Source organism: Fukomys damarensis, unplaced genomic scaffold (genome assembly GCF_012274545.1).
Source record: "Fukomys damarensis isolate Sample0158 unplaced genomic scaffold, DMR_v1.0_HiC HiC_scaffold_5, whole genome shotgun sequence".
NCBI classification, from domain to species: Eukaryota; Metazoa; Chordata; class Mammalia; order Rodentia; family Bathyergidae; genus Fukomys; species Fukomys damarensis.
The window spans coordinates 16,846,391-16,872,158 of NW_022900917.1; the positions used below are offsets into that span (position 1 = coordinate 16,846,391).

The window sequence follows — 25,768 nt, forward strand, 5'->3', positions numbered from 1 at the left end:
CTCCTCTCTCTCTCCCTCTCCCCTGCCTTCTCCCCTCCCCTTCTCCCCCTCCCTTCCTCCTTCTCCCCCTCTCTCCCTCTTTCTCCCTTCATTGCTAATCAGAAGAGAAACAACATCTGTATGATGATTTCATTACATCAAACACATGAGCTATTTCTTACTAGATTAGCATATTTTTCTGAAATTTTTAATAGAAATACTTTGGAAAGCCAAGAAATGGCTATTTATAGTGCCTTTATAATACCCACTTATTCTTAGAGTCACAGCACCTCACAAATTTTGTAACTTCTACCCAAGGAATAATTGGCTCACCATAGAGGTCTGGCTCCCTGTCTCATTAAATCTTCTAGAGTTGCTAGGAGGTAGCTTATCATTATTCTTTCTCTGTTTGACATATGTGGAGAGTTAGGCACCAAGCAGTTAGAGGTCATGCAGAGTCCCTAAGGGGGTGCTCTTTGAATACTGGCCATTGAATCAAATAGCTTCTGAACAAATGTTGAGAGTTAACTCCTTAGGACTGCCTCATCAGGAACAAAGTAAGTATATATAACTGAGCTACAAAACCACTGTGCTATTTTATCTGCAAGACTTGCATGTCAAAATTCCACCTACAGGTTTTCTTTTTCTACAGCTCCTTGGGAAGGTGAATGCTATAGATGAAATGACATTAGTATATATTTGTCTTTATTCCAAATTATCAAGGTATGGCAAGTAGAAAAAACTTGAATTTGAAGTTCTTCATGACCTTTTAAGTTAATTTTTTATGCTAGCTCCGGAGAAGTATGAGAAATGTGTGGAAATAGCTTCAGTTGAGTGAATGTTATACTTCATAACTTTTTTCTATTACTTAGGGACTAAGGTTACTAAGGGAGATGTACAGGAAAAGCCTGAGTATCACAACGTCATTCCATATCTTTAAAAAAAAAAAAAAAAAGAAAAGAAAACATTCTGGCCAACAATCTTTCTAGATAATACTCAGAATTTATGTTTAAAGACATTCTATTTTGCTATTATGAAGACTGTCTTATCAAATTGTTGAGCATTTATTTAATGTGGCTTCTTTTAATTCTTTAACAAATTCTCCTTGTAAACCTACTGTGTGTCAGATGTAGTACTGGAGAAACTAGAAAAAAAACTTTTGTTCTCCTTCTAGTGTTTATCCATGCAGATTTTCTAGCAGTATTTAATGTACATCAAAGTCTTGAGAGGTTCTTTTTCAAAATGTGTGTTTGACATCTTGACAGCTCTCTGCCGAAAGAGTCTATCAAAATATGGAGGAAAGGGGAAGAGAGTATTTTGAAGAAACCCTTTCCAGCTAATTTCCCTTCAATTTTTTTCATTATGGAAATTTTCATTTATTCAGAAAGCTGAAATATTACAGTGAAGACTTACACACACCCATATGCTCAACAGTTATCAAGATTTTGCCACATTTGCTGTGTTTTATGTGTTGTATGTATATTTTCTTCAAACAATTTTGGTGCAAGAGCATGACTAGCATCTTTCCCTCAAGTAGAGAATCTCTGACATAGTAAGTTATTATTAATTATGTTTGATTCCAGTGAGGGAGTAGAAAGTCAACAGTTGGGGCATACCAAAGTGGGATTTCCCCTTGATAGCCTCTGTAGTAATTGTAATGTGTGCTAGTCATGATTGTTATAGAGATTAGCTAGATTATCAGATACAGTCTGAATTCATATCATGGTACCTTTAAAGAGATGGTTTTGTTTGTTTTAGTGAGTACTGTACTTTTTAAGTTAAATTATAGCAGATAGGTACATGACAAGCACTCTGATATTAATACATTCATTTCAGCCTTTTTGTGTGTACTCTCTTTACATCCATTCACTTTGACCTCTCTTGGCCTTTATAGATAAACCATACTTTCCACCCTTTATAAATAAACCATACTTTCCACCCTTTATAGATAAACCATACTTTCCAACCAGAGTTACTATTTCATTTGAATCCAGACTATATTTTCTGGAGAAACCTCATAATTCAAATTGTTATTCTCTTGTGTGTATATCATTTTCTCTTTTTCCTTTCAAAACTTTTACTTTTTTATTTTTATCAAACCTAGGCATGCATTTTTATAATTGATATTGTTCTACAGTTCATGAGCATCTTAAATTTAAAAATGTATGTATTTTGTAAATTTAGGAATGTTTTCAGCTATTTATACAGATTTTTTCCTACCACGTTCTTTTATTCTCTACTCTCTGATATTCCAAAGGAAATTTATATTAGACCTTTTGATATTGTTTGCAAAGTCCATAAAACTACTTCTTTTTAAAAATCTTTTCTGGGGCCAGGGGTTAGCTCAGTGGTTCGGTGGCCTGCCTTTCAAGCGCAAGGACCCAAGTTCAATCCCCGGTACCAAAAAAAAAATATATATATATATATTTTCTGTCTTCAGATTAGATAATTTCTATTGATCTTTTTCCAGTAGATCTTTTGTCACCTCTGTTCTGCTCTTAAGCCTACCTAGTAAACTTTTTATTTCAGAAACTGAATTTTCAGCTCTAAAATTTCCATTTATTGTTATATTTATTTCTGGGCTGAGGTTTCTGTCTCACTCTTTCTTTTTTCCTTCTGTTATGACCATATTTTCCCTCTGCTGAGTGTAATTACAATGGCTTTACAGTGCTATTACTTCTTATATCTGGGCCCTATCAAGCTTGATCTCTGTTGATTGTCTTTTTTCTTGGGGGTGGATCACATTTTCCTGATTCTTGATTTATCAAGTAATTTTGGATTACATCCCAGACATTGTAAATGTTTTCTTGTGGAGAGAGAAATATATTTTCGTTTATTCTCCAGTGCGTCCAATGTAGTTTGTCCACAGTTTAAGATTATTGTGGAAGAATTAGTCCATTAGGAATGTTCTGTAACATAGAATATCTCAACTCTAGATAGGCTTCTGTATCCTCTAAGTGCCCCTCCAGTTTTCTGCTAGACTATAGACCTTCACTGTCATACAGAAAGAAATTCCCTCACTTCTCTACTTAGGTGGAGTCAGTCAGAGCTGCCACAGTGAAATAGTGAGGATGAAGTTTGTTGTGCTCACGACAGCATCCTTTTTCCTTTATCCTCCCCATTGCTAGCAGTGATGTACGCTCTTTTGTCGGTAGAAAGGAAAGAATTTACATGTGTTTAATGACAAGTATCACCACTGCCACTTCATCAGGAACAAAGGGAAAAAGGAAAATCCCACAAGATGAAGACACACATGGATAAATACAGTTATAAGAGCAGAAAAAGGAAAGCTCTTAATAGCATAGATGTGTGTGTGTGTGTGTGTGTGTGTGTGTGTGTGTGTGTACATGAACTGAAAGGGAAAAAGAATTTTTATTTAAAAAGAGGCAATAGGACAGGGAGCCAACTGTGCCTACTTTTATCCTGGGTCTTTAACATCTCTATAACTTTCAGAACAACTCTGTAAAATGAGCTATTATAGAAATATTACATTTATTTTCAGAAACTGAAGAATGCAGATGATTTTCTCCACACACAACCTTATAAATGGCTAGGCAGTAAAGAAAGCATCCTTTTCCATTCCTGAGGTTAGTTAAAGGCACCTGAAGGCCTTCAGGGACTACTGAGGAGTAGTAAATGTCTGTGTAGGTCCTGCTAGCTTCCTCAGTAAGAACCCCAGGCACTTGGTTTGGGAAAATTGGCTAAAAGGCTGCACTGCAACCCTTTCATATATTTTAGTACTTTACTCTTTTCACTAGACAAATTTGATTTGATCTTAAGTTTAAGCTTAGTTCAGCTGTGGTAAGACCTTCTCCAACTTCCCATTTCTTCTTCTACCCCACCCCTAATTCCACTTTCAGTCTGTTTCCTGAAAGGCTTTATGAGCCAGAGCCTTAAAAGAGAGTTTGGGTGCCTTTCAGTAGCTGCATGGGAATCGTCTTGTCAGTGAGGTGCATATAATTTGGGGCTGGGCTTCCTCCTTACAGATTTCTGTCGCAGCCACTTGAAGGTGAGCTGAGAGGTTCATAGGCGGAAGACAAAGACATTCTAGGGGAGGAACTGGCACTATTTGTTTTTAATTTTGCAAAAGGAGAGGGAAGGAAGAGGGGGAAGAAAAGTTGTAATTGTAAGTTTCGATTGGATATGGGCTTATTGGCTATTGTAGTACCCATGAAACATCTAACCCTGGAACTCACAAGACAAATCTATATTAGAGGCACAAAAATGAGAGCTACTATCTGATGGTATTGAAAGCTGAGGGATTGCCTAGGAAATGAAGTATACAGTAAAGAGCTCAGAGAACTTTGAGTAATTTAATGCATAGGATTTGAGAAGCAGCAGCTAATAAAGAAGACTGAGAAATGTTCATAAAGTTAGAGTTGGGTCAAGAGGAGGGAGGGTTTAAAGGGAAGATATGGTAAAGAAGGGAAAGGAAAAAATATGAGAAAAGGGAAAAATGGAAACAGTCTTTGTAAATAGGGATACAGGTGTTGAAGGGAGGGCAGAGGAATGGGAAAAAATAACCAAAGTATATTATGTAAAGGTATAAATTCCCAATAATGAATGTCAGCATATTATATTCCTAAAATGCACCAATGAAATTAATGGAGGCACAAAAAAAAAAAAAGGAAGATATGGATGAAGTATAAAGTACAGCTTGCCAGGGGCAAGTAAGATAGAAGGGAAAAAGAACTCACTTGACTTTGCTGATCTAACAAGAACAGTTTGGAGAGCATGAGGGACACAGAAGCCAGTATGGAGAGAATTGAAATGTGATTACAAATTTAGAAGGCGATGACTGTTTTCTCTGTATTGAGAAATTGAGCTTCCAAAAGTAGCAAAGAGATGAGCTTTTGACAACTAGGAAGGGTGGATAAGAATGAAAGTGGGATTAGTCTTCTTGATTTGTTTGTTTAAAATGGGAGATATTGGAACATATTTTATGTGTTAAACTGCAGAGTAAGAATTGTAGTTAGGGTGATTGGCCCCTAACCAGAGGAAGTGCAAGTCCTCTGTAAAAACTGGAGTATTGAATGGTGCGGGAGAAGGTTTGTAAAGGACATCGCTTTATATTCAGAAAGAACTGAGGGCGTGTGCTGTGATTATAATCACAAGATGTTTTCTTTTAAACAAAAGTAATGGCTTACTTTCATAGTATTTTTGAAATGTTCTTGATTAGTTATGTAAAGGCTGTTATGTCACCCACTGATCTCTCAGGGATTATAAAATAGTAACAAATTTTTGAAAGCACTTCATAAAATTAAAGAACTATAAAAATGCTAAGTGCTTTGTGTAATCATTGATCTTAATCTCATAATTTTTTATCCATTTTCCCAACTCTGTGGATTTTATGGTCCATATTTGTTATTATCCTGTCTTCTGTGACTTTTTACTTTCTGATTTTTATTTCTTCCTTTTGTGGACTTTTGCCAGTTTAACAATAATAATTACTATTATTTACTGTAGATAAAGCAGAAATAAAATGAAGCCAAATTTTCTAGCAAAAATAAAGGGGTTTTTTGCTTATTATAAAAATTACATTTTTATTTTATAAAACAGACCAAAAACTTATCTACTAAAGCTAATTTCATTGTGTGTATTCAATCATTGAGACATCCTAGATTTTGAGAGAATTTTGTTACTTAAGGAAGTTATTTACCCATTCTAAGCTTCATAAATCTTATATTTAAAGTAAGAATAGTGCCTATTTAGAAAGTCATCTGCTCCAGTTCATAAAATTATTATGAAGTCCATCTGATACATGTAAACATGCTGTGCAAATTGTAAAGTACTATGAAATATATTATGATTTTTAAAATGTTAGACCTCATGCCAATTATAAACTTTCCTCCCACTATAAGGTAAGGTATGTATGAATAAACATTCTAGGAAATGAACACTGAGCTGGCATATGCACTTTTAGTTTTTACGCATCTTTGACCTTTAAGGTTCTATGTCATTCTGAATCAAATTTATACTCTTAAAGAAACCCATGCCCCTCTTTTTCTGGAAAAGTTTATTATGGCCAGTTAACTATATATCTTTATTTGTGTTGTTGAGTATTTTAAAATGCTAGTACATGGCTGGGTGTGGTGGTACATGAGTATAATCCCAGTATTCTAGGAGGCTGGGGCAGGAGAATCAAAAGTCTGAGTCCCACCAGGGCAACTCAGTGACTCACCAAACCTTTTCGCAAAGTAAAAAAAATTGAAAAAGGTCTGAGGATATAGGTCAGTGTGAAGACCCTATGGTCAGTTCCCTGTACTGCACAAGGTATGTATGGTGGTGGGGGGGCCTGAAATTAGATTGATTAAATTGCTTTGGATTCAAATCATGGCCACATCTTTAATTATATAAGTATCTTGGGGAAATTTAAACTCTTGGTACCTCTGAAAATTTAAACTGAAAAGTGGTAATATTAATGACACTATTTCATAGGATTATTGCCTATTACATGAGATAACAGCATAACATCTTGCAATGGTAGGCACTAAATGATTGTTAGCTATTAGTGCATGAAATTTATAGCAGTATGAATACGTATACAGACAAATATTTCCTGTAAAATAAGTGCCTGAAAAGAAATAAATTTTAACTAAGACACTGACCAGATACTTTTTGTTTAAGTTGTGTTACCCATGAGATTTTAAAGTCTATTTTCTCTCTTGAAACATTTTAATACCTTACTTTTTTGCCAAATTTACACCGTAGCCCAGCAGTGCTACTTGTGATTCCTTGCTTGCCTAGAAAATATTTTAAAATATGTTGAGAGGGAGAAAGGGAGGGAGGGGGGAAAAAAAAGGAAAACACAAAAGTAAAGCATAGTAAAGTAAAGCTGATCTCTTAAAATGGACCCCTCCTCAAGGAAAAAAAAATCTTGTACCAAATCTAGCCACAAGAGGGTGCCAGTTGGCCAGCGACCTGGGCCTCTGAGGCTGAAATCTTGCCCTTGAGAAAGGGCACTATTCATGTCCATAGAGGTCAGTGGCCTCATGTTCTCTCAGTTTCAAATACCACAGATCTGAAATTGGCCCACTTCTTGACTTCTCAAGGACCTGTGATCTTCCCATCCTTCACAAACCTTTAAATTCCGTAAGCCAAACTGTTTAATTTCACTCCTCTACCTTTTCCAGAGTCACTTTGGTTACAGTTGAGTTGATTTGGGATTATTTAATTTTATTCTATTCTACTGGCTCCACTTTTGCTGCTACTCCTTAGGTAGTCTATTGGTTATTTTCTTAGTAGATTTAAAAGACTGTATGAAATAGTAACCAGTTATTCAGCATTTAGTCACTCTGCACAGTTAAAAACCCACTATCTTTTAAGTCAATAAGCAATATCTTACTATTTTTTTTATGCTTAAGAGATTCACCAGGGGGAGGAGAAACTTGTTAATGTTGACCTAGCAAAATTACCTAGTAGGAAATATGTCCTCTTTAATATTAGTTTTATAATTCAAAATGACACTCATTAAAGACCAATGAAAACTAATTTCTGATAATTGAAAAATTAGATAGCTAATAAAACCCACCACTGCCTCAGTTTTTAAGAGCCCTGCCTTTCTTCTTTGGCAGCACGGTCCAATACAGCTGGCAGCTGTGACTGTTAAAAGTAGAAAGTAAGGGCTGTCTACGGAAAGGTCTGGTAGTGAGTCTGGGCTAGATGTGGCAGCCACACACCTGGGAAAAGAAAGCAATGAAGCCAGGTGTGCTTCCCACAGCTGGGGTGATGGAGCTATAGCACCTGAGCCCTGGTGTTAAAAGAACTACAGCAGGGAAAGATTTGCACATATGGACATGCCTAACTAGAAATGGGCTAGAAGAACTGATATAAGTCAGGGCCAGTGTCATGTGAAACAGCTTGTGGTACTTGAGTCTCTTTGAAAATAACTCCTTTATATGTACTAGTTTTCAAACTTGACTTATCGTGTCTGGCATTGCACCTCTACTCTGAATCTGATAAGGCAAAGGAAGACTCACTCACGCTATTCTTATTTCAGAATGCCAGTATCTGTTGCTACTAGGTACAGGATACCCATCAGTAGGTCTGTTGTGCCATTTATGTGGGAGTGGGAGTTAAATGAGATTGGTTATAAATACAAAATAATTTCAGAATAATTATCCAGTGGATACATCATTCTCGAGTAACAGTATATACCAGTCACTTGCTAACAGCCTCTTATGGAAAGTTCCTCAAGGAACACATTGAATTTAACAGTCACACAACTATTTTATTATTTTTTCCACAGGGGGTAAACCAACAGTATGTCTTTCATTTGGCTAGTAATTAAAGATACATTTTTCCTTTAATCCTTATTAAAGTGGACTTTTAAAAGACTGAGCTGAAATTTCATCCTGTAAAATAAAATGTAAAAATTTACTAGTAAAAATACCCCATATTAATGTATGTTATTCAAACCAGAGCTCGACTTCTGATCCCCAAGTTTCCACTCATGACCACAGTTTCTTGGCTTCCCAGTTTGTAGATGCAAAGTGAGATCAGCCACTCTGTGTGAATCCTCCAGCCACAGTCTCTGCCTCTGCTTCCATGTTCTCCTTAGTAGTGAAACCACTCGGAAAGCAGGTGCCTGACTCAGGGGAAGAGCAACACAGCCTTGCTTCCTCTGGAAGAGGGAGCAGCTGAGTCCAGCCCTTGCACTGACGACCTCTGGGAACAGTTGGGAAGCTACTCATTTTACAGCGTACTGTCAGAGGTAAAATTTCAGTGCCATGTTCTTTATTAAATTAGTTGAAAACACAGTTTTAGAAAACTCAATTTGGTACCACTCTTAGACCTAAAAAAGTAAAGCCTTATGGACTGTTCATTTACCATTGTCATGAAAGTGTGAAAATGGTAATGTTTAAGATATTATGTTTGTACATGACACTGGTATGTTACTTTGTCTTAATTTACAGTGACTTATTCCTATTAGTTGCCAGTCTAAGATAGTGATATAACCCACAAACACTTTTATTCCCTCTCCAAACAAGAACATTGCTAGTATAAAGTGTTTATCTCACTCACAGGACACTTTGAAAGTAATAATTTGCTCCTTTTATATTTCCTTACTCTCATTTTCTACCTTCTTCTGCCTTACATTATTAGAACTTATGAACCTATTTTTAAACAAATATTAATAAAGGACAAGAGCAAAAGCTGTGAGCTTCACTTTTTTCTTTTTTTTTTTTTCAGTACCAGGAATCTAACTCAGGGCCTTGTGCTTGCCAGGCAGGCACAGCACTGCTGGGCTACATCCTCCACCCTGTGAGTTTCATTTTTACCCCATTAGTGGTTTTATTTTTGAGGATGCACAAGACTGATTATTATTAAAGTAGGCATAGATTTTTGTGTTTTAAATGTTTTCACAAGAGAATCCTATACTTTTTCTCTTCTGTCTACCCCTTTAAATACCTCAGTCCCTTTATGGAGTTTTAATTTAATTTGTACATTTGTTAATAAATGGGAATCTAAAAATACTGTTTCAGCCACCAACCATGATATCCTCAGATTGTTTTCTTATTGTAATGTTCTTTTTCCTTGTTGGTAACTAAGCTCATTGGCGAAGTAAAAGATGAAGAACTTTGATCTATTTTATTACTGCTTTTTAAGTTTCTTGAAAATCTTATCTGCTATATTTTGAGTTCATATTTTGTAAATAGCTATCAAACCATGATTCTTATTCCATAGTGTAAAAGAACTACAGATTTAGGTGCCTCAAAACTAAAGTATTAGGAATTCTGCTGATTACTAAATGTTGCTTCAGTATTAAAACTTCACTATTTTAATCTGAATTTTATGATTTGTGTTTCTAGCTGACCTCTATTTTTAAATCATTTAATAGATAAAAATGAATTTTTACATCTTGATGATATGAAGCTAGTATAATTTAAATAATCAGAATAGATATTGTAATGTCTCTGCAGTAGAAAATTGTATAAATGTTCATACTCAGTGACATTAATAAGAATTAATAAGAATTTTGCCCTGTGAACCTCAGTCCATGTATATTTGCCCAAAGAGTGAGTATATATTATTGTCATTTTGAAGTATTTTTGGACAGTAGCTATTTTTCTGTGAAATGATGAGTCCTTCATTATCCAAATAAATGTATTTTACATGGAGCATAGTGGAGCATGGGACTATCCTACTGTAACATTAATTAAATATATTGAAAAATACCTGGTTATCCCAGATAGACTCTTTTTGCTTTAATTACAAATTCACCTACCCAATGTCACGCAAACCTTTCCCTATATAATATACACTGTCACATTCTAAACAGAGCTTCCAAGAATTGAGGCCAAACATTTCCCCTTAGGAGTTACCAAGAGCCTACCACTTTTCACTCATTCGATAAATATTTATTAGGCACCTCCTATATTCCATTATTTTAGGCACTGTAGATGTAGCTGTTTTTAAAACAAAATTCCTACCCTAATGGAATTGACCATCTGGGAAGTGGAAGGGGAATGAGGCAGCTCTGTCCTTAACTGGATTAACATCACACGAGGGGACTTCAGACAGTTGTTTGCCAAGAATGGTGGTGCCTGCAGGAAGGGGAAACTGGTATCTGATACTACAGCCAGCTGCTTACTAAGTTAGTTGAACCTGCAAACCCACTGATGTGCCACTAAAACAGCAAGATCCTGGACATGGAGGAGGTGGTGGCCCTGATGTCTGCTTTTGCCTAAAGAATTTTGCAGGTAGAATTCTATAAGTAGAGCCAAGGTCCACAGGATAACAGGACCATGGTGTAAGTGTGCTAGGAAAGAAGAGATAAAGGGCTAACCTTCATCTCCCTTGGGTCCCAGTGTCCCTAGAGAAGGTAGAAAAAAAATTTTCCATGATCTCTGTACTCCAAAACAGGAGGTTAGAAGTGATAATGTTGCCTAGATGGCTTTGAATAAAAGTCAGTGAGGTTTACCTAAAATTCCTTAAGGGACATGTCAGGGGAATTTGGCAAGATACAATTAAAAAGGTATGATTAAAGAAAAAAATAAAATATTTGTTTATATAATAATTCCACAGAGATTTGGTAACCATTAAACTTGTCTGTGATCTTCCATTGCAAATATTTCTCATACTGTTTTCTAATGGATGTGTGAAAATAGAATTGATCACTTATTAAGCCCTTATTTGTGGCTTACGTGGTGTTTTAAAACTATTCAAAGTGCTAATCAAAATTACTGAGATAAGACTTCACTCCTGAAGTTAATAAAACCTTTTCATCTGCCCTTAATGTATCCAAAAAGATTTAATTTTGGGTTGGTTTTTAGATACTCAAATTTGTCCTGGGGCCTAGAATTTTAAAGCTGATTACAGTATATATAAGAACAGATCTGTACATGAATCAATTTTTCCTGATGTTTTTAGCAAACAAAACTACCTATTAGAAACTGAAAAGCATAAAAGCCAATAGCATTCATGTGCCACTAAGGAATGCAAGTAAAATGTCATCATTCCTTTTTTTTTTTTTTTTTTTTTTTTTTTTTTGGTGGTACCGGGGATTGAACTTGGGTCCTTGCACTTGCGAGGCAGGCCACCGAACCGCTGAGCTAAATCCCCGGTCCTCATCATTCCTTTTTTAAATGAGTGGCCAAGTTTTCTCCAGGACAAGGCAATTGTAGTAGTAACTCCTCAGTTTGAAGAATATCTTATAGATTTGTGCACCAAAGCAACCATGAGACACTCTGAATAAAGTCTCATTTGTATGTGAAGGAGACACATCTTACTGGTTTTGTCAAAGCATGTTTTTGTTAAAATTATGAAAACTGTTCCAAAGGACTATGTAGAAATGTGTTTATTTTGCTAAACAGCTGGTTCAGTAGAAAAACTTGTTCTTCTTTTATAAATTAATCGTGAGTAAAATATATTATCTTATAAAATATAATATCTTATAAGTGAAATATTTTGCTAGGTTCAACCTGGGAAGAAAGGTCGGATTTTTAATAGTTCCCAATTTTTAATCTATAGAGAGTCTGTTGAAAACTGTTTGATATAATCGTTGGATTTTTGAAGTGTTTTTGTAGTTCTTGGGAGATCCAAGAAACAGCTCTTGGATCCAATCCAAATTTGTTAGTGGGTTTGATGCTGTCTTTGTCTGCATGACACCTCTAGCTGTGTAATCTAGAGCAGGTCACTAGGTCCCTCCGCATGTCCTCACCTGTGAAGTGGAATTTGTAATATCTACCCACTAAGGCAATTGTTAGGATTAAATGACTTAGTGCATAGGACCTAGGATAGCATCCAACACATTGTAAATAATCCAGCAACTCTCACTTTCCCCTTTCTTTCATTGATATCTGCCAGAAACCATTTTCTCCCTTTTCTTTGGGAATGAAAATCCAAACATCTTGTTTCTTCTAGATATTCTGATGTTAAGCAGCCAAAACAGAACACTTTGTGCCGTTTCTAGTTGTAGTCCTAGATTATTTATAGTCATTCAGTCATCTGAAGTCCCAGGCTGCTCACCTCACAACAGGGTAAATGTCTATTTAAGGAAAAGGAGTTTGCTTGTAGATTTGATAGTAATACAGCTTTTAAGATTATGTTTTACAAGGGATTTACAGTGAGAAGCCACCTTCTCTTCTAGTGTGTCATGTGCCTGAAATTATCACTATCTTAATGATTCTTATAAATGCATATTTTAAGTAGCTCTGCAGGCGTTCCTTCAGAGGCATCATAATAGTTTCAGTTGACTTCAAAGTTCCTTTATTGTATTCGTATCAGTGCCAGAATTTAAATCAGGAAAATGACTTGATGTAGTAATTTTTCTTTTTTAGCCTAAAGTGTACTACCTGCTCTCCCTGTTACTCAGTCATGTTGGCAGAAAGCCCCTTACCTGTTTACGTAGATCTAAACTGATCAGTGGAGCTGACTCGGTTCTGATAGTTCTTTGGTGTGTTTCCTGCTCTCATTTAGTAAAATGAGTGTGGCAGCCTCCTTGAAGAGCGTTTTCTAAAACTAAACCAGATTCTGTTCAACAAAGTGAAACTTTGAGCTAAAATGGAATATTAAGGGAAAAAGGAGTATGTTGCTCCCGGCCACAAACAACTCAAAACAGTCTGAGGCATGCACTGGTAAATCTTACAAAATGCTATAGGCAATTCAACATCAAAATTGCCATAGAAAATTATTGTTGTTAGCCATTCTGTTGATAGTTCATATTGTTAGAATTGCTAGCAGATGGGAAAATAGATGAGTCAGGATACAGTATTAGCAATACATATTTTTTTAATCACAGGCCACTAATAAGATCTGTAGCATCTGTGAGATTTATTTAAACAGTTGCTAGGAAGAGTTTGTTTTCCCAGTAAACACAGCAAACCTTGTACAGGATTTTCTTGATTGACTATTTGACTAAATGTGTTAAGTTTAACATAAAAAACCATGTGCTTCATTGTGGTAGTGTCTTATTTATTTTGACATACTGATTATTCTAGAAACTTGTAGACTCATTTAGTCTTGTAATGTTATACTTATGTATTTTTAACTTTATAATTCTATCACTACTATTTTTTGAGATGGAGATTTTTTTTTAATATGTCACGAGTAGAATTATTTTTGACAAACCAAAAAATAACACGAAAATCTAAAGGTTTTCATCTAGGGTGGTAGTGCATATCTATAATCCTAGCACTCTGGCAGGCTGAGGCAGGAGGATCTCAAGTTCCAGCCCAGTGTGATCAACTTAGTGACTTAGCAAAATTTAGTGACTATCAAAAAAAAAAAAAATGCAGCTCACTGTGAAAGTACTAGATTCGATTCCCAGTACCACTAAATAAATAAATAAACTACCTACGGTTTTCTTGTAGAGATATTAAGGCAGAATTATCTTAGAAAGTGGTTGTTTTATCACTGAATATAATATTTTAGATTTTTTTCAAGTTGTAAATGTCTTTATTAGTTCCAGATTAATTTATAATGACTATCCAATTGATTTGATATGACATACCATGAAACTTACCAGTAATTTTTAAAAATTAAAGAATTCAGCAGTGTAGCAAAAATAATGCATATATTATGAGGTTGAAATATTAACGATGAAGCCAATCAATTGATAAACAATTATGTGAATTTCCACAATAATTAAGGATATAAAATGTCAGCATTAACTTAGTTATATTTCGTAGGGAAAGTGGGAAGGGTAGGGGAAAGGGAATAAGGGAAAAGAAAAAATAGGAGAAAATGAAAAAATGGAAATAAAGTGTTTGTAAACGGGGAGGGGAGGAAGGGTGAAGGAAGGGCAGGGACAGGGGAAAAAATGAGGACGAAGACCTGTCATGTAAAGGTACAAGGTACCAATGATGAATGTAACTGTACTGTATGTCTAAAATGTACCAATAAATGACAGGTCTTGGTTCTCATTTTTTCTCTTTGTCCCTGCCCTCCCTTCACCCCCTCCTCCCTTCCCCGTTTACAAACATTTTATTTCCATTTTTTCATTTTCTCCTATTTGTTTCCTTTCCCTTGTTCCCTTTCCCCTACCCTTCCCACTTTCCCTACACCTTTAGCCCCTTTCTTCCTATTTCACTTTGTCCATTATATCATTAGGATCTTATGTACTATTATAGTTTTTTCACACCAGAGAAACTATTCCATATTTACACGTGTGACTTATTTATTTCACTTAGGAGTATATCCTCCATATGTATCCATTTTCTTATGAATGAATCTAATTTCTCATTCTTTATGGCTGAGTAATATTCCATTTAATAGAAAAACCACATTTTCTTCAGCAACTGATGGGCAAATGGGCTGTTTCCAAGTTTTAGTAGACTGGATATGTAAATTTAAAGGAAGTGCTGCTTTTACTAACAAATCTTCCTGCTCAGTCATAAGGAACCTTTTTGCAGTTTTCATGGAGTTCAGAAACCAATCTCATTATTAAAAGTTTGAACTGTCACAATTATCAGTGGACTGATTTAATCTTATTTTCCATCTTCTCACACATTGTTGAGTTTATTTTACATCACTGAGTTATTTCTCCTGCTATCTTATGTGAGGGTTTGGAAATGAGTAATTAACCTACATATATTTTACTTGGATTTTCTTTCTTTTTTTAGAGACACTTAAGAAATATAGTATTTTTAGATCTTGATCTGTAATCTTAGCTCCTGGATAAAATGTGGTAGTCTAGGACTGTCATTAACAAACAGATTAATTGAGTATTCAGGCTATCACTCGTGTACCAAACTAGCAATTTTCAAGCAAAATGTTGATTATTGAAAAATAGTTTTGATTTTTTCGTTTAACTTATATATCCATCCATCTAATTGTTAAATAATAAAGGCTTTTAAAAAAAATAACTGGGAGATCCTAGTTGTGTTAGTTACTTTTCTCTCATTAGTGAGAAAAAAAATACCCGACACCTAAAGTTAAAGGGGAACTTTTACTTAGCTCAAAGTTTGTAGCAGTTTCAGTCCATAGTCAGCTGGCTCCAAGACAGAGTGGCACAGCAGTTTATGGCTGCAAAATACAGGAAAGGCAAGAGGAAACCTTAACAGCTTCTTCTTTTGCTCCTTTTTTCTTACTCAGATTATTTTGGGTGAGTAGCAGTCAGTCTTTTCCTCCAGGTGCCCGCCCTCGGGCCTACCCCCACCATGAATCAGTCAGTCAGTTACACACTCTAGATTTCCGCCACCTCAGAAAATTTGTGGCTTCGGGGAGACATCTAAACACAAGCCTAACACTAGTCTGCCAACTGACCTAATGCTTAGAGAAGGTAGCAGTTCTGCCTTTTGCTCCTCAGCTTCTGCTGGTTTTCCCATTTCAAGAGACTGCTCTATAAAAAATGTTGTATGCAGGATTTTCAGCTCACCATGGCCTTCATAGCAGAATACTTAAAAAACATTCCCTGTTTAGTCTAGTTCGAAGACCCTGGAACTTTCTTAGCAACACGCCCATTTGTGTTACATCACAATTTGAATTCTCTGACAGTGCTAAAAAATATCCAATTTAGTCACTGTGGACTTCTATCTGAATAACTTTTCCTACTTAGAAACATGGTTAAAGTTCCAATGAAATTTCGTATTATACAGTTAATTAATTTGAACTTGCAGAATAAAAAAATCTGTCCTCTGATAGAAAGCAGTTAGCATGTTTTCACTGTTCTGCATTCATTTTCTCTCTTCTGCTTTAAAGCCAACTAACAAAATCTGTTAAATTTTTTTGTTTTGTTTTCTTGGGGGGGAATTATTGGGGCTCCAACTTGTGACCTTGCACTTGTCAGGCAGGTGACAGAACCACTGAGCTAAATCCCCGGCCCCTAAGAAAATCTGTTAGATTTTAATAAAGAAGGAAAGTGTCATTCACATCACTGAGATGTAAGAAACCAGAAATGGATACCTTGAGAATCACCCTCTTCAAGATTATATGCACCCAACTGGATTGTGGGGTCTTGTTTCCTTCTGAACCAGACAGGAGAAAGGTCCTGTACCTGAACTGCATCTCTTTACAACACTTCTTGCTGTCTCGTGGGTGTAGTTTCACTGGTGGTTCACTCTACCTGCATGCTCTTGTGTGCACACATCTTCACACACATGTATACCTGTGCACACATGTGTGGACATGTGCACACATGTGACCTGAATATTTTAAAGATAAAGTTGAGATTTCCGCATGCAAACATATACACAGTATAGTAATTGAGTGCCATAAGCAATATGGTATAATGAGCTCTGCCTTTAGCTGGGAGTATAACTTTGAGCAAGCTAGCTCTTGTTTCCTCACCTAGAGTAAGGAAGTAAAACTTGATTATCTCTGATTTTACACTGAAATCTGTGAAACTTTAACTCCTAACTTCACTTTATAGTTCATACTTTTTGTTGAACAAATGACTTAGTCACAAACAATGACTTTTAACAATCTCAGATACCAAAATTGATTTCTCCCCTGCTTATATAATTTAATTTACCTGATTGTAGTTTAAACTTTTTATAGAAATACATTTTATTTTCTGTCTTTAGCAACATGTCTTACCCCCTGATGTTTATCATCTCAGATTTCCCAGAAAAAAAAAAAATAGAAAAAAAAAAGCTTCAGGTAATGAATCAGTATTGTTCTGAAACTCAGCTCTGTCGACTGCATGGTTTGGAAGCAGTTATGCTTCCACTGCCTTTGCATTCAAATTGTTTCTCTTACTGCATCTCAGTCATGTTACTCACTTGGGCAAGCATGTTCCCTGTGATGTTTGTAAAGACTGTCAAACCACAGCATTCTTTCACAGTATTAAGGCTGAGTGATTGGAGAACCTTCCTGTTATTCAGGTACTATTTCATCATTTAATTCAAAACTAAATTTTATTAAATAGAATTAGCCTAAAACATGTAAAAGTCATTTCCAGATGAACTACTCATTTTTGTACAGGTTTACATCACAACAAAATCCAGTGTATGTATAGTTTAAAATTCTTCTCTTTACTGACTTGACTTACCAAATTGTGAAGGCTGACAAATAGGGATCAAAGACTTGATACTTCAGCTCTAGTTCACATCTATATTTTGGCATTAGCAAGTGGGTGAATAGTTATGGCAGTAAACTGCTTTGTGCTTTATGTATGGTCAAAAGATAGCACATAAGTAACATTTCTTTCTTATATAAAAAGTAAATTCAAGTTGATTTTCCGTAACTTTGTTAATCTGTAAACATAACAACTCTAAATCTATTCCCCTTCTTTTTTGTAAAGATGTTCAGGAAACCTGACTCTGATGAAGGATACTTTGATCATGGTAACACTGCTATTATTTCAGGAAGTTGAACTTCCCTTTTAATGTTATCCTTATTAGCCCCTCCATAAAAAAACCATTTTAATTTAGATTGACATTTTGAATGAGTCATAGTGGAATGTATGATATTATAGAGCCATTTTTGTCATTATGAGTCTCCATAAAATTTTATCTAGTGTGTGAATCTTTTTACTACTAAGTCATTGAGCAGTACTATTTTGAAAGACATTGACCAAGTCATTTCTTCCATTTTTCCCTCCCAAAGTGTTTTACTTTCTGTGGGAGGCTTGATAGTTATAAAAACCAAATGCTACATATATATTATTCAGGCTTAATAAGAAATCAAAGCCCAACCAGAGGTTTATGCCTATAAATGATACCCACTGTATATAATAAAGTGAAAAATTCTACCAGTTAACCTCTTTTTTTCTTTATATTATAATCTAGATTTATTTAGAAACCTACCAGTATCAGTGTTCTCTTAACAAAATGAGAAGAGCCTCTTGACTACAAATGCCAAGGTATATATGTTCTGTTGGGCACCATAGACAGATTATAAGATTGTGGAGAAACCTCTTCCTGCATGATCGTCTCTGTGTTGGGCTTTGGTTGTAGCCTGAATGCTGACAATTTTTCTGAGTCTGAATCTTTAGCTTAGATCTTTCACCTGACCCCAAACCCCAAGTTACAGTCCATATCTAGTGTCTCTACCTTGATGCCTTGCTCTTACCTCAAACTCATTTTCATTAACTTGATATCTATCTCTACCCCATTGCCCACGCTGGAAGCCTTAACCCTTTTTCCCCCCTTTATAGTCAGCCAGAAGAGAAGGCCCCATCTCAAATCCCTCTCTGATTTTCAGTCTTCACTTCCATTGTTCTGGTTCAAACTAGCCTTCTCACTAGCCTGTTGCAGTACTACTGCTTATGGGTCCTCCTACCCTTGGTTTTTTGTTCTCCCCATGGCAGTCCATTTTTTATACCTGCTATTGGAGATATCTTTCTAAAGCTCATAGGTGATCATGTCACGTCTAGAATTTCTTTCTTGTCACAGAAAGTTTGTAACAGCACACTTATGCCTTTGGCAATCAGGCCTTGCTCTCTTTCCTGCCTCATCTTCTGTTCCTCTTCCCCCATCCATCCTAAGCTTCTTGGTAATATCATACATTCCACTGTGACATATTTAAAAGATGCCACACATCCCTCCACCCTGTACATGTATATCTCCTCATGCTGGTCATCTTCCCACCCCATCCTATTTCCGGGTTTCTCACTTTACTCCTCCTCCAGTGAGTTATTGGTGCCTAAACTTGCCCTCCTGGCTAGATTGCAAGCTCATTGTGAGAAGTAGTGTTTTCTTCATCTCATTGCTTGATCTGTGGGAAAAAAATTCAATAAGTATTTTTTTTAAATGAGTCCTCTGAAGTTCTCTGACAACACACCTGAAGACATAGTTAAACATATTACTTATGCACAAGTCAGATTTCCTGTACCCTCAACCTTACAAAGCCAAAAACTTGAAATCAGATATTTTAAAAATATACAAGCACTAGAAACAGGTATAACAAGCTTCAGTACTAGAGACATGCTCTCTTGGCCTAACAGTCTGAAGGCTTTCATTCACAGCCTACTATTCCTTAGTGTGTAATGCCTTGTAAGATTGTGTCATTGCCTTTCTAGTTGCTATAGATGAATAGACTTGATGTAGAGATAAAATATATGTCCCATGGCAGCCAGGAAAAGGAGCTGACAGCTTTTGCTCAAAACCAAAAGAACCATAAAAAACCAAAAAAAGAAAAAAATTAATATGTGGCACAGATAAGTAATAAGTATTAATGATAGTGGCTCACCATCAACGAAAGTTTTTCTGAGGTCCTTTGTTCTCTGCTGTATAAATTCTGTGAAATCCTTTGTAAAGACTTTATGTTTAAAATGAATGAGGCAAGGTTTTATCACTTAATTTGAGATTTAGGTATTGTGTTAGTCACCTTTCCATTGCTAGGAAAATAATTTAACAACTTACACAATTTGAAGGAAGAAAGGGGTTTTTTAGCTCTTGGTTTGAGAGGTTCAGTCCATGGTAAGCTGCTTCTTTCACTATTAGGCCGTGGTGAGGCCTCATCATGGAAGAAAGATGCGGAAAGCTGTTTACCTTATGGCAGCCAGGAAGCAGAGAGCAAGCGCAAGAGAGGAAGGGGACTCGGGACAGAATACTTCCAAAGTCATGTCCCCAGTGACCTGTTTCATCCAACTAGGCCTTGTTGCCTATTAGTGTGTTCCACTATTAATTCATCAGTGGATCAGTTAATTGATGAGGTTATTACCCCAGGATCTTATCCCATTCACAGAATCCCACCTCTGAACACACAAGCTTTTGGGGGATATTTTTTTATTCAAATCATAACAGGTACTAACTCAATTTACTTAATGGAACACCTAATTTCTTAACAATGCCCGATAATGGTTCTCTGGTGTAACAGGCTTATTTTCCCACAAATTTTAAATACTGAAAATATAAAGATCTGTTAGAAGAGGAAACTGTTTCTTCTGATTAACATGGGCTGAAATGGAAACCATGTCTTGTGAAATACTGAAGTGGAATCAAATCTTTTGTAGATGAGTCTGGGTACATCTTTTCCCAGGGAAATGTGGCTGTGTGTCCACATTGGCCTTTCAGCTCCACATCACCAGTTCATACAGTTCAGAAAGTTCCAAGGTTGTCTGGCAGCTTGTTCTTCATTCCACAGTGATTTGAGCAGATGGAAATTAATACTTGAATTAAAAGTTAATAAAGAAAATATATACAATACTCTGAATTATGTATAAATGCATTTATAGCATAAGAAGCTAACTAAGTACTTTTGTGACAAATGACTAAACAAGCGTAGCTTATTCGGCACATGCCAGAGTACTTGTGGCCCAAAACAAGTGGTGTTCACCTTCTAAGTGAGTCCTTGTCAGGGAGCCTGTACACTTTCCCGTAACACATCCCTTAAGATTTTTTTTTTTTTTTTGGTTTTTCGAGACAGGGTCTCACTATGTAGTTGAGACTGATCTGGAACTCACTGTGTGGCCCAGGCTGGTCTCAAACTCACAGCAGTCCTCCTGTCTCAGCCCCCTGAGTGCTGGGATTACAGGCGTACGCCACCACAACCGGCCTTTCAGACATTTTTGGAACTCCTCTTGAATTGCCTTCAGAGGCTGTGACTCATCATTTTCAGTATCCTCAGAATATTTTCAGCTGACAGTGGATTTGATTTGGTGAAGCAGGAGTCACTTAGGGCCAGGTATGTTGAGTAAAGTGGAAATAGCTGAGAAATGCTATTTTTGGTGAGTGTAAGTAATGAGGATGTTTTTTAGCTTGATTCATAAAATAGCCAAAGATAGTTATTGTTTCAAAACAGAAAATGAGCTGTAGTTTTTATCATTTTAAAACCAAGTCTGATTTCTCTTATAAAATGGGCCGCCCTGTAATTGACTATGGCTCCCTAGAGTCTGAACCTGCTTTGCCTGAGTCCCTGAGTCCCTGGGCCCCTCCAGGCCTGTCCATTCTTATTTCCTACAGTCCTACCACAGAATCCTCCTCGGAGGCACCCTCCTTTTCAAGGACCAGCACTGTCCTTCCTCCTGAAAAGGAGTCTGTTCACTCCCTGAATGCCATTGAATTTACCACAAGGCTCCTTTGTTTTTGACAGGAACTTTGTTCAGATAAATAATAGATCCCAACCCCAGGAAAATGCACACATGAGCCTGTAGCATTTGCATTTAAGAAGCTTATTCATGGACTTAGGTACTTTTCACTATGATCTCTACCACACTCAGTGGGGCTTTGTATGGGGGTCTTATGTCAGTCCTTCAGTGACAACTAAGACAAGGAAATAGTACTTCCTTCTTTGCATTCCTTATTGTACCCACCAAGATACTGAGTAAATGACAGTAGCATTCTATAAATCATTGTGGTTTAATAGGCTTTTTTAAACTACCTGCCTTCCACTATCACTATAATTAGTTTTTAAAGGAGACAGTGTTTTAGATTTTTTTTTTAAGAAAAGTTCAGTGTATTGGGTTACATATTGTGGAACATTCTGTGCTGCCCAGATTACATCCCGAAAATGTGTTTCTCAGGGGATAATCCATTGTCTTCCTGTTTTGACATATAAATACAGTAAAACTCAGGCTGCCTTAGATCCTGTTATATAGGAGAGCAGATTTTATCCCCCTTACATGTGACATGAGGCCTCTCTCCTGCTGTTACACAGAAAACTAGTAAAGGGAGTGTTTTTGTCACCTGAAGCCAACATAATCAAACTGTAATGTATATAGTGAAAATTTCACAGGCACTTCATTTTCAAATTGGCAAGCCCACTTCCGATCTTACACAGCACAGTTTTTATCAGATTTGGGATATTGATACCATATTTTGCATCATAAATTTAAAACCCTATTTTATCAAAATACTTGGGACAAAATAGTTAGAATAGTGCAGTTTTCTCTCTGAGTGCTTTAAATGTCAGCATTCATTTAAGTGAAGGATAAAACTGTGAATCTTCACTTGCTCTTGCCTGAGGCCTCAGACATACTCTGTGGTCACAATTATTGTAGCACTCCATAAGTGGCTAAGATGTGAAAGATTAGAATACCTGTCCCAGAAACAGCCTGAACAGCTGTTTGTCAACAGTGGTAGTATTGTCTGTGCTTTTAAAAAATTTTTAACAGAGATGTATTTCATCAGCCTTTTCTTCATTTGCTTTTTCCTAAATGCAGACATTATGATTGTTCTTTATAAATTGCTTGAAGTTCTTACAAAGTATGCTTTCTGGTCTTCAGGGAAGAAATTCACATTTTAATTGCTGACCACCTTTCAAAGATGAAGAATTTTGATGAAATATTATTGTTAAAATCGTTAGACTTAAAGTATTATGGATATTTGCTATACTAATATCTTTGTCTTTTTTATATATAGTTAAAAAATCTAAGTTTAGAAGAACTACAGATGAGGTTAAAAGCACTGGACCCCATGATGGAACGTGAAATAGAAGAACTTCGTCAAAGATACACTGCGAAAAGACAACCCATTCTGGATGCAATGGATGCAAAGAAGAGAAGGCAGCAAAACTTTTGAGTCTGATTTCTTCTTTTAATACCTACTCTGGAGACCAAGAAACCACTAAGAATTAAAGGAATATTGTGATTTTTTTTTTTAATCCCTGGGATTTATACTCTATCATTAGGCAAAGGTCAAAAACTAATGATCAAACATGCTTAGGTAAATTCCCAAAAGGCAGAATTTACAATTGTATCCACTATATTTTCATTTTTATTTGGGAACAAAAGAAATGTGTTCTCTTTTTCTGTCAGCTGAAGACCATTCTAAAACGAAGGCTATATTTAGAGACCTTAAAGATCCAAAGCTATTGTTTAATTGTATAGCACTGATGGGCTTTATGTCACAATATTCTTTATTCCTATTTGGAAGCCTATTTATTGTATTCCCTTAGGTAGATTTATTTATTTATGCTATTTCACCTTTATTTTGTTTTTTGAAGACAAAATCAAACAGCTTTGGTGAAGGTAGGAACATAATAACAAATAATAATGTACAACCAAATTATACTTCAAGCAAGGAGCTCTGGAGTACATTCCTTGATTTCCAGGATAGCTTTCCAATAGGAGAAAAGCAATAATAATAGTAGCACCCAAATGGGTCACACAGTTTTTGTATTGAAGCAATAATTCCATTTTTACTTTTTAAATTTTTGATTTTTGATATTTACTACAAATAGAACTATATACATATATATATATATTTAGGCCAAACAGAGCTATAATGTTTAAAACCAAAGAAATCAATGGAACCCTTGCACAAAAATGTGTGATAAATATTTTAAAAGAAATGAATCCTTAATACAAGTGTAATTTAATGTAGATCTGTTCACTAAACTGAATCAAACTTGCAATGAGCCTATCAAGTTTATTTCTATGAAATTGTGCTTTGTTGTTACTGGACTTTGTGTTGGTTTCATTTATGTCCTGAGAATTGGTAAATATCATGTGCCTCAGGATTTAAAAAAATGGCAAAAACATTTCTACTGAACTGTGCAAACCTTGAGGACCGGAAAAAAAAATAAACAAACAAACAAAAATTAAAAAGAAACTCATTTCTAAGCTGAATGAACATTTGTATAATTGAACTGGGACCAGTTGTTTCTAAGCTACATATGGCCATCTTGACAGTGTTTGTTCTTTTATGTATTTAATTACTATGTGGAAGTCATAAAGACAAATAAATTTTACTGTGTCACCCAGCACATTTCATCTCTGTATCTGTCTTAAAACTCATGACATGGACTGTGTCTTTTCCAGGCAAAGAAGATGTTAGGCAGGGCAGGGTGGATTATGCATTGGCAGCAACCCCAAAACTTAGACGGATTCATGAACACAGGTCACTCTTCACTTAAGCCCATCCCATATTGGCAGGATACACTGCTCCTGTCAGTCACATCCAGGGATATGCTGATGCAACATTTGTGGTCACCACCATGAAGGGACAGGGGCCTAGCGAGTCTCACACTCATTCCAGACAACAGTAACACCTGTCAATTCAGCCACAACTCTTCATTCAGAACTAATCACATGGCGCTCCTGATTTCCAGAGAGGAGGGAAGTGTAGCCTCATGGTGTGGCTGGAGTCACTGATGTCTTCCCCAGAAGGTATGTCATCTCTGGAAAGCTTTTTTCCTGATTAAAATGCCATTTTTCCTCAAGGTAATGTCTTCGAGTAGCATTTGTCTCTGCTTTGTTGAGTCCTTACAAATAATATATTGCATAATTGCATATAAATGACTACCTTATTATTAAAGGGCTTATTTTGCACACGCTAGAGCTTTATGTAATACATTAATAAGATGTTTTTAGTGCTTCAGCTAATCTTTATTGGAGTCTATTGGAATAGACAAATGACTTGACTAATTTTACCCATTTCCTTTGATTGTTTTTCTTTCCCCATTCCAGTATCTTGCCTGATATAATAGAATCAAATGACTTGGTTTTTGTACCATCCAAACAAAACTGCCTATGTGAAATGGACAGAAACTTGTGAATACTATTTCTCTTTAGTTTCCAAATTCATAATATTCAGGTAAATTAATTCAAAGTCTGTTAACCACTTTACTAATTCAGTATGAACAAGAGTCCTTTTAATAATGTCATGCTCACCACATTGTTATTTTTATGCAAATAGACAATATTCTTTGTTATATCTGTGTCTATTTAAATATGCATACATGTATATATACATATTTAAGAGAATAGGTAGCAATGGGTATTTTAGAGCCATAGGAAAATTCCAAAACATTTTAGGATAATCTGCTTTAAGACTTTTCCTGTCTTTCTACTTCAACCAAAAAAAGAACTTGCATTGAACCAAAAGCCATAAAGGAAAGCATATAGGTAAGCCCTGGTTAATCATAACACTTGAAGGTTTTTCTAGTTATTTTCATGAGCTTAAGGAGAAACCTCTTATTTTGACTTTGTTTGCAGAGAACTTTCCAAAAATAGGTAAAAGAGTACTTTCTCCACAACCCCATCCTTTAATAAATATAGTATTGTGAATGTAGTTGAAGTTAATGAGTCAGTTTTATCTCACCAAAAAGCTCACATTGTTGTGAATATTTTCCCGTAGATGAGGTTTTTCTTGATTTAATGAACTTAGATGACTCATAACTACAGACTTACATTTACACAGCTCATTTTAGCATAGTTTTAGTGCTCAAAATATGAGTTACTTTGGCTAATATAAATTGGAGAAGAAAATGAATGTATTAAAACAGATTTTTAAATAATAACACATTATTTTGGCCATTCATGTGTTACTCTGCTAAACGACATTACAAATGTTACTTACATTTTGTTTTCTTCTACTTATTTATTAAATCATACTCCCAAAGTTTAAAATCATGCTGTACTCACTGACAGTTATGTAGCTTCTCTAATCAAAATTATATAATCCATTAATAAGATGTTTTTAACTTAGTTACAGGAAGTCTTTTCAAATTACTGACATAT

At 35.7% G+C, this 25,768-nt stretch overlaps 1 protein-coding gene across 3 annotated transcripts in view; it reads left to right on the plus strand.

The window, feature by feature from the left end:
- Stk3 (serine/threonine kinase 3) overlaps positions 1–23,280 on the plus strand; it is a 336,937-nt gene extending 313,657 nt beyond the window's left edge. For 2 of the 3 annotated variants that reach the window (XM_010619566.1, XM_010619567.2), the window contains one exon: positions 22,668–23,280. In XM_010619566.1, the coding sequence (XP_010617868.1) occupies positions 22,668–22,826 (159 nt within the window). In that variant the 3' untranslated portion in view covers positions 22,827–23,280. Of the gene's footprint in view, positions 1–8,457; positions 8,693–22,667 lie in introns of all 3 variants that reach the window. The other variant, XR_004515711.1, reaches the window with a different exon arrangement.
- Positions 23,281–25,768: the final 2,488 nt, after the last annotated feature.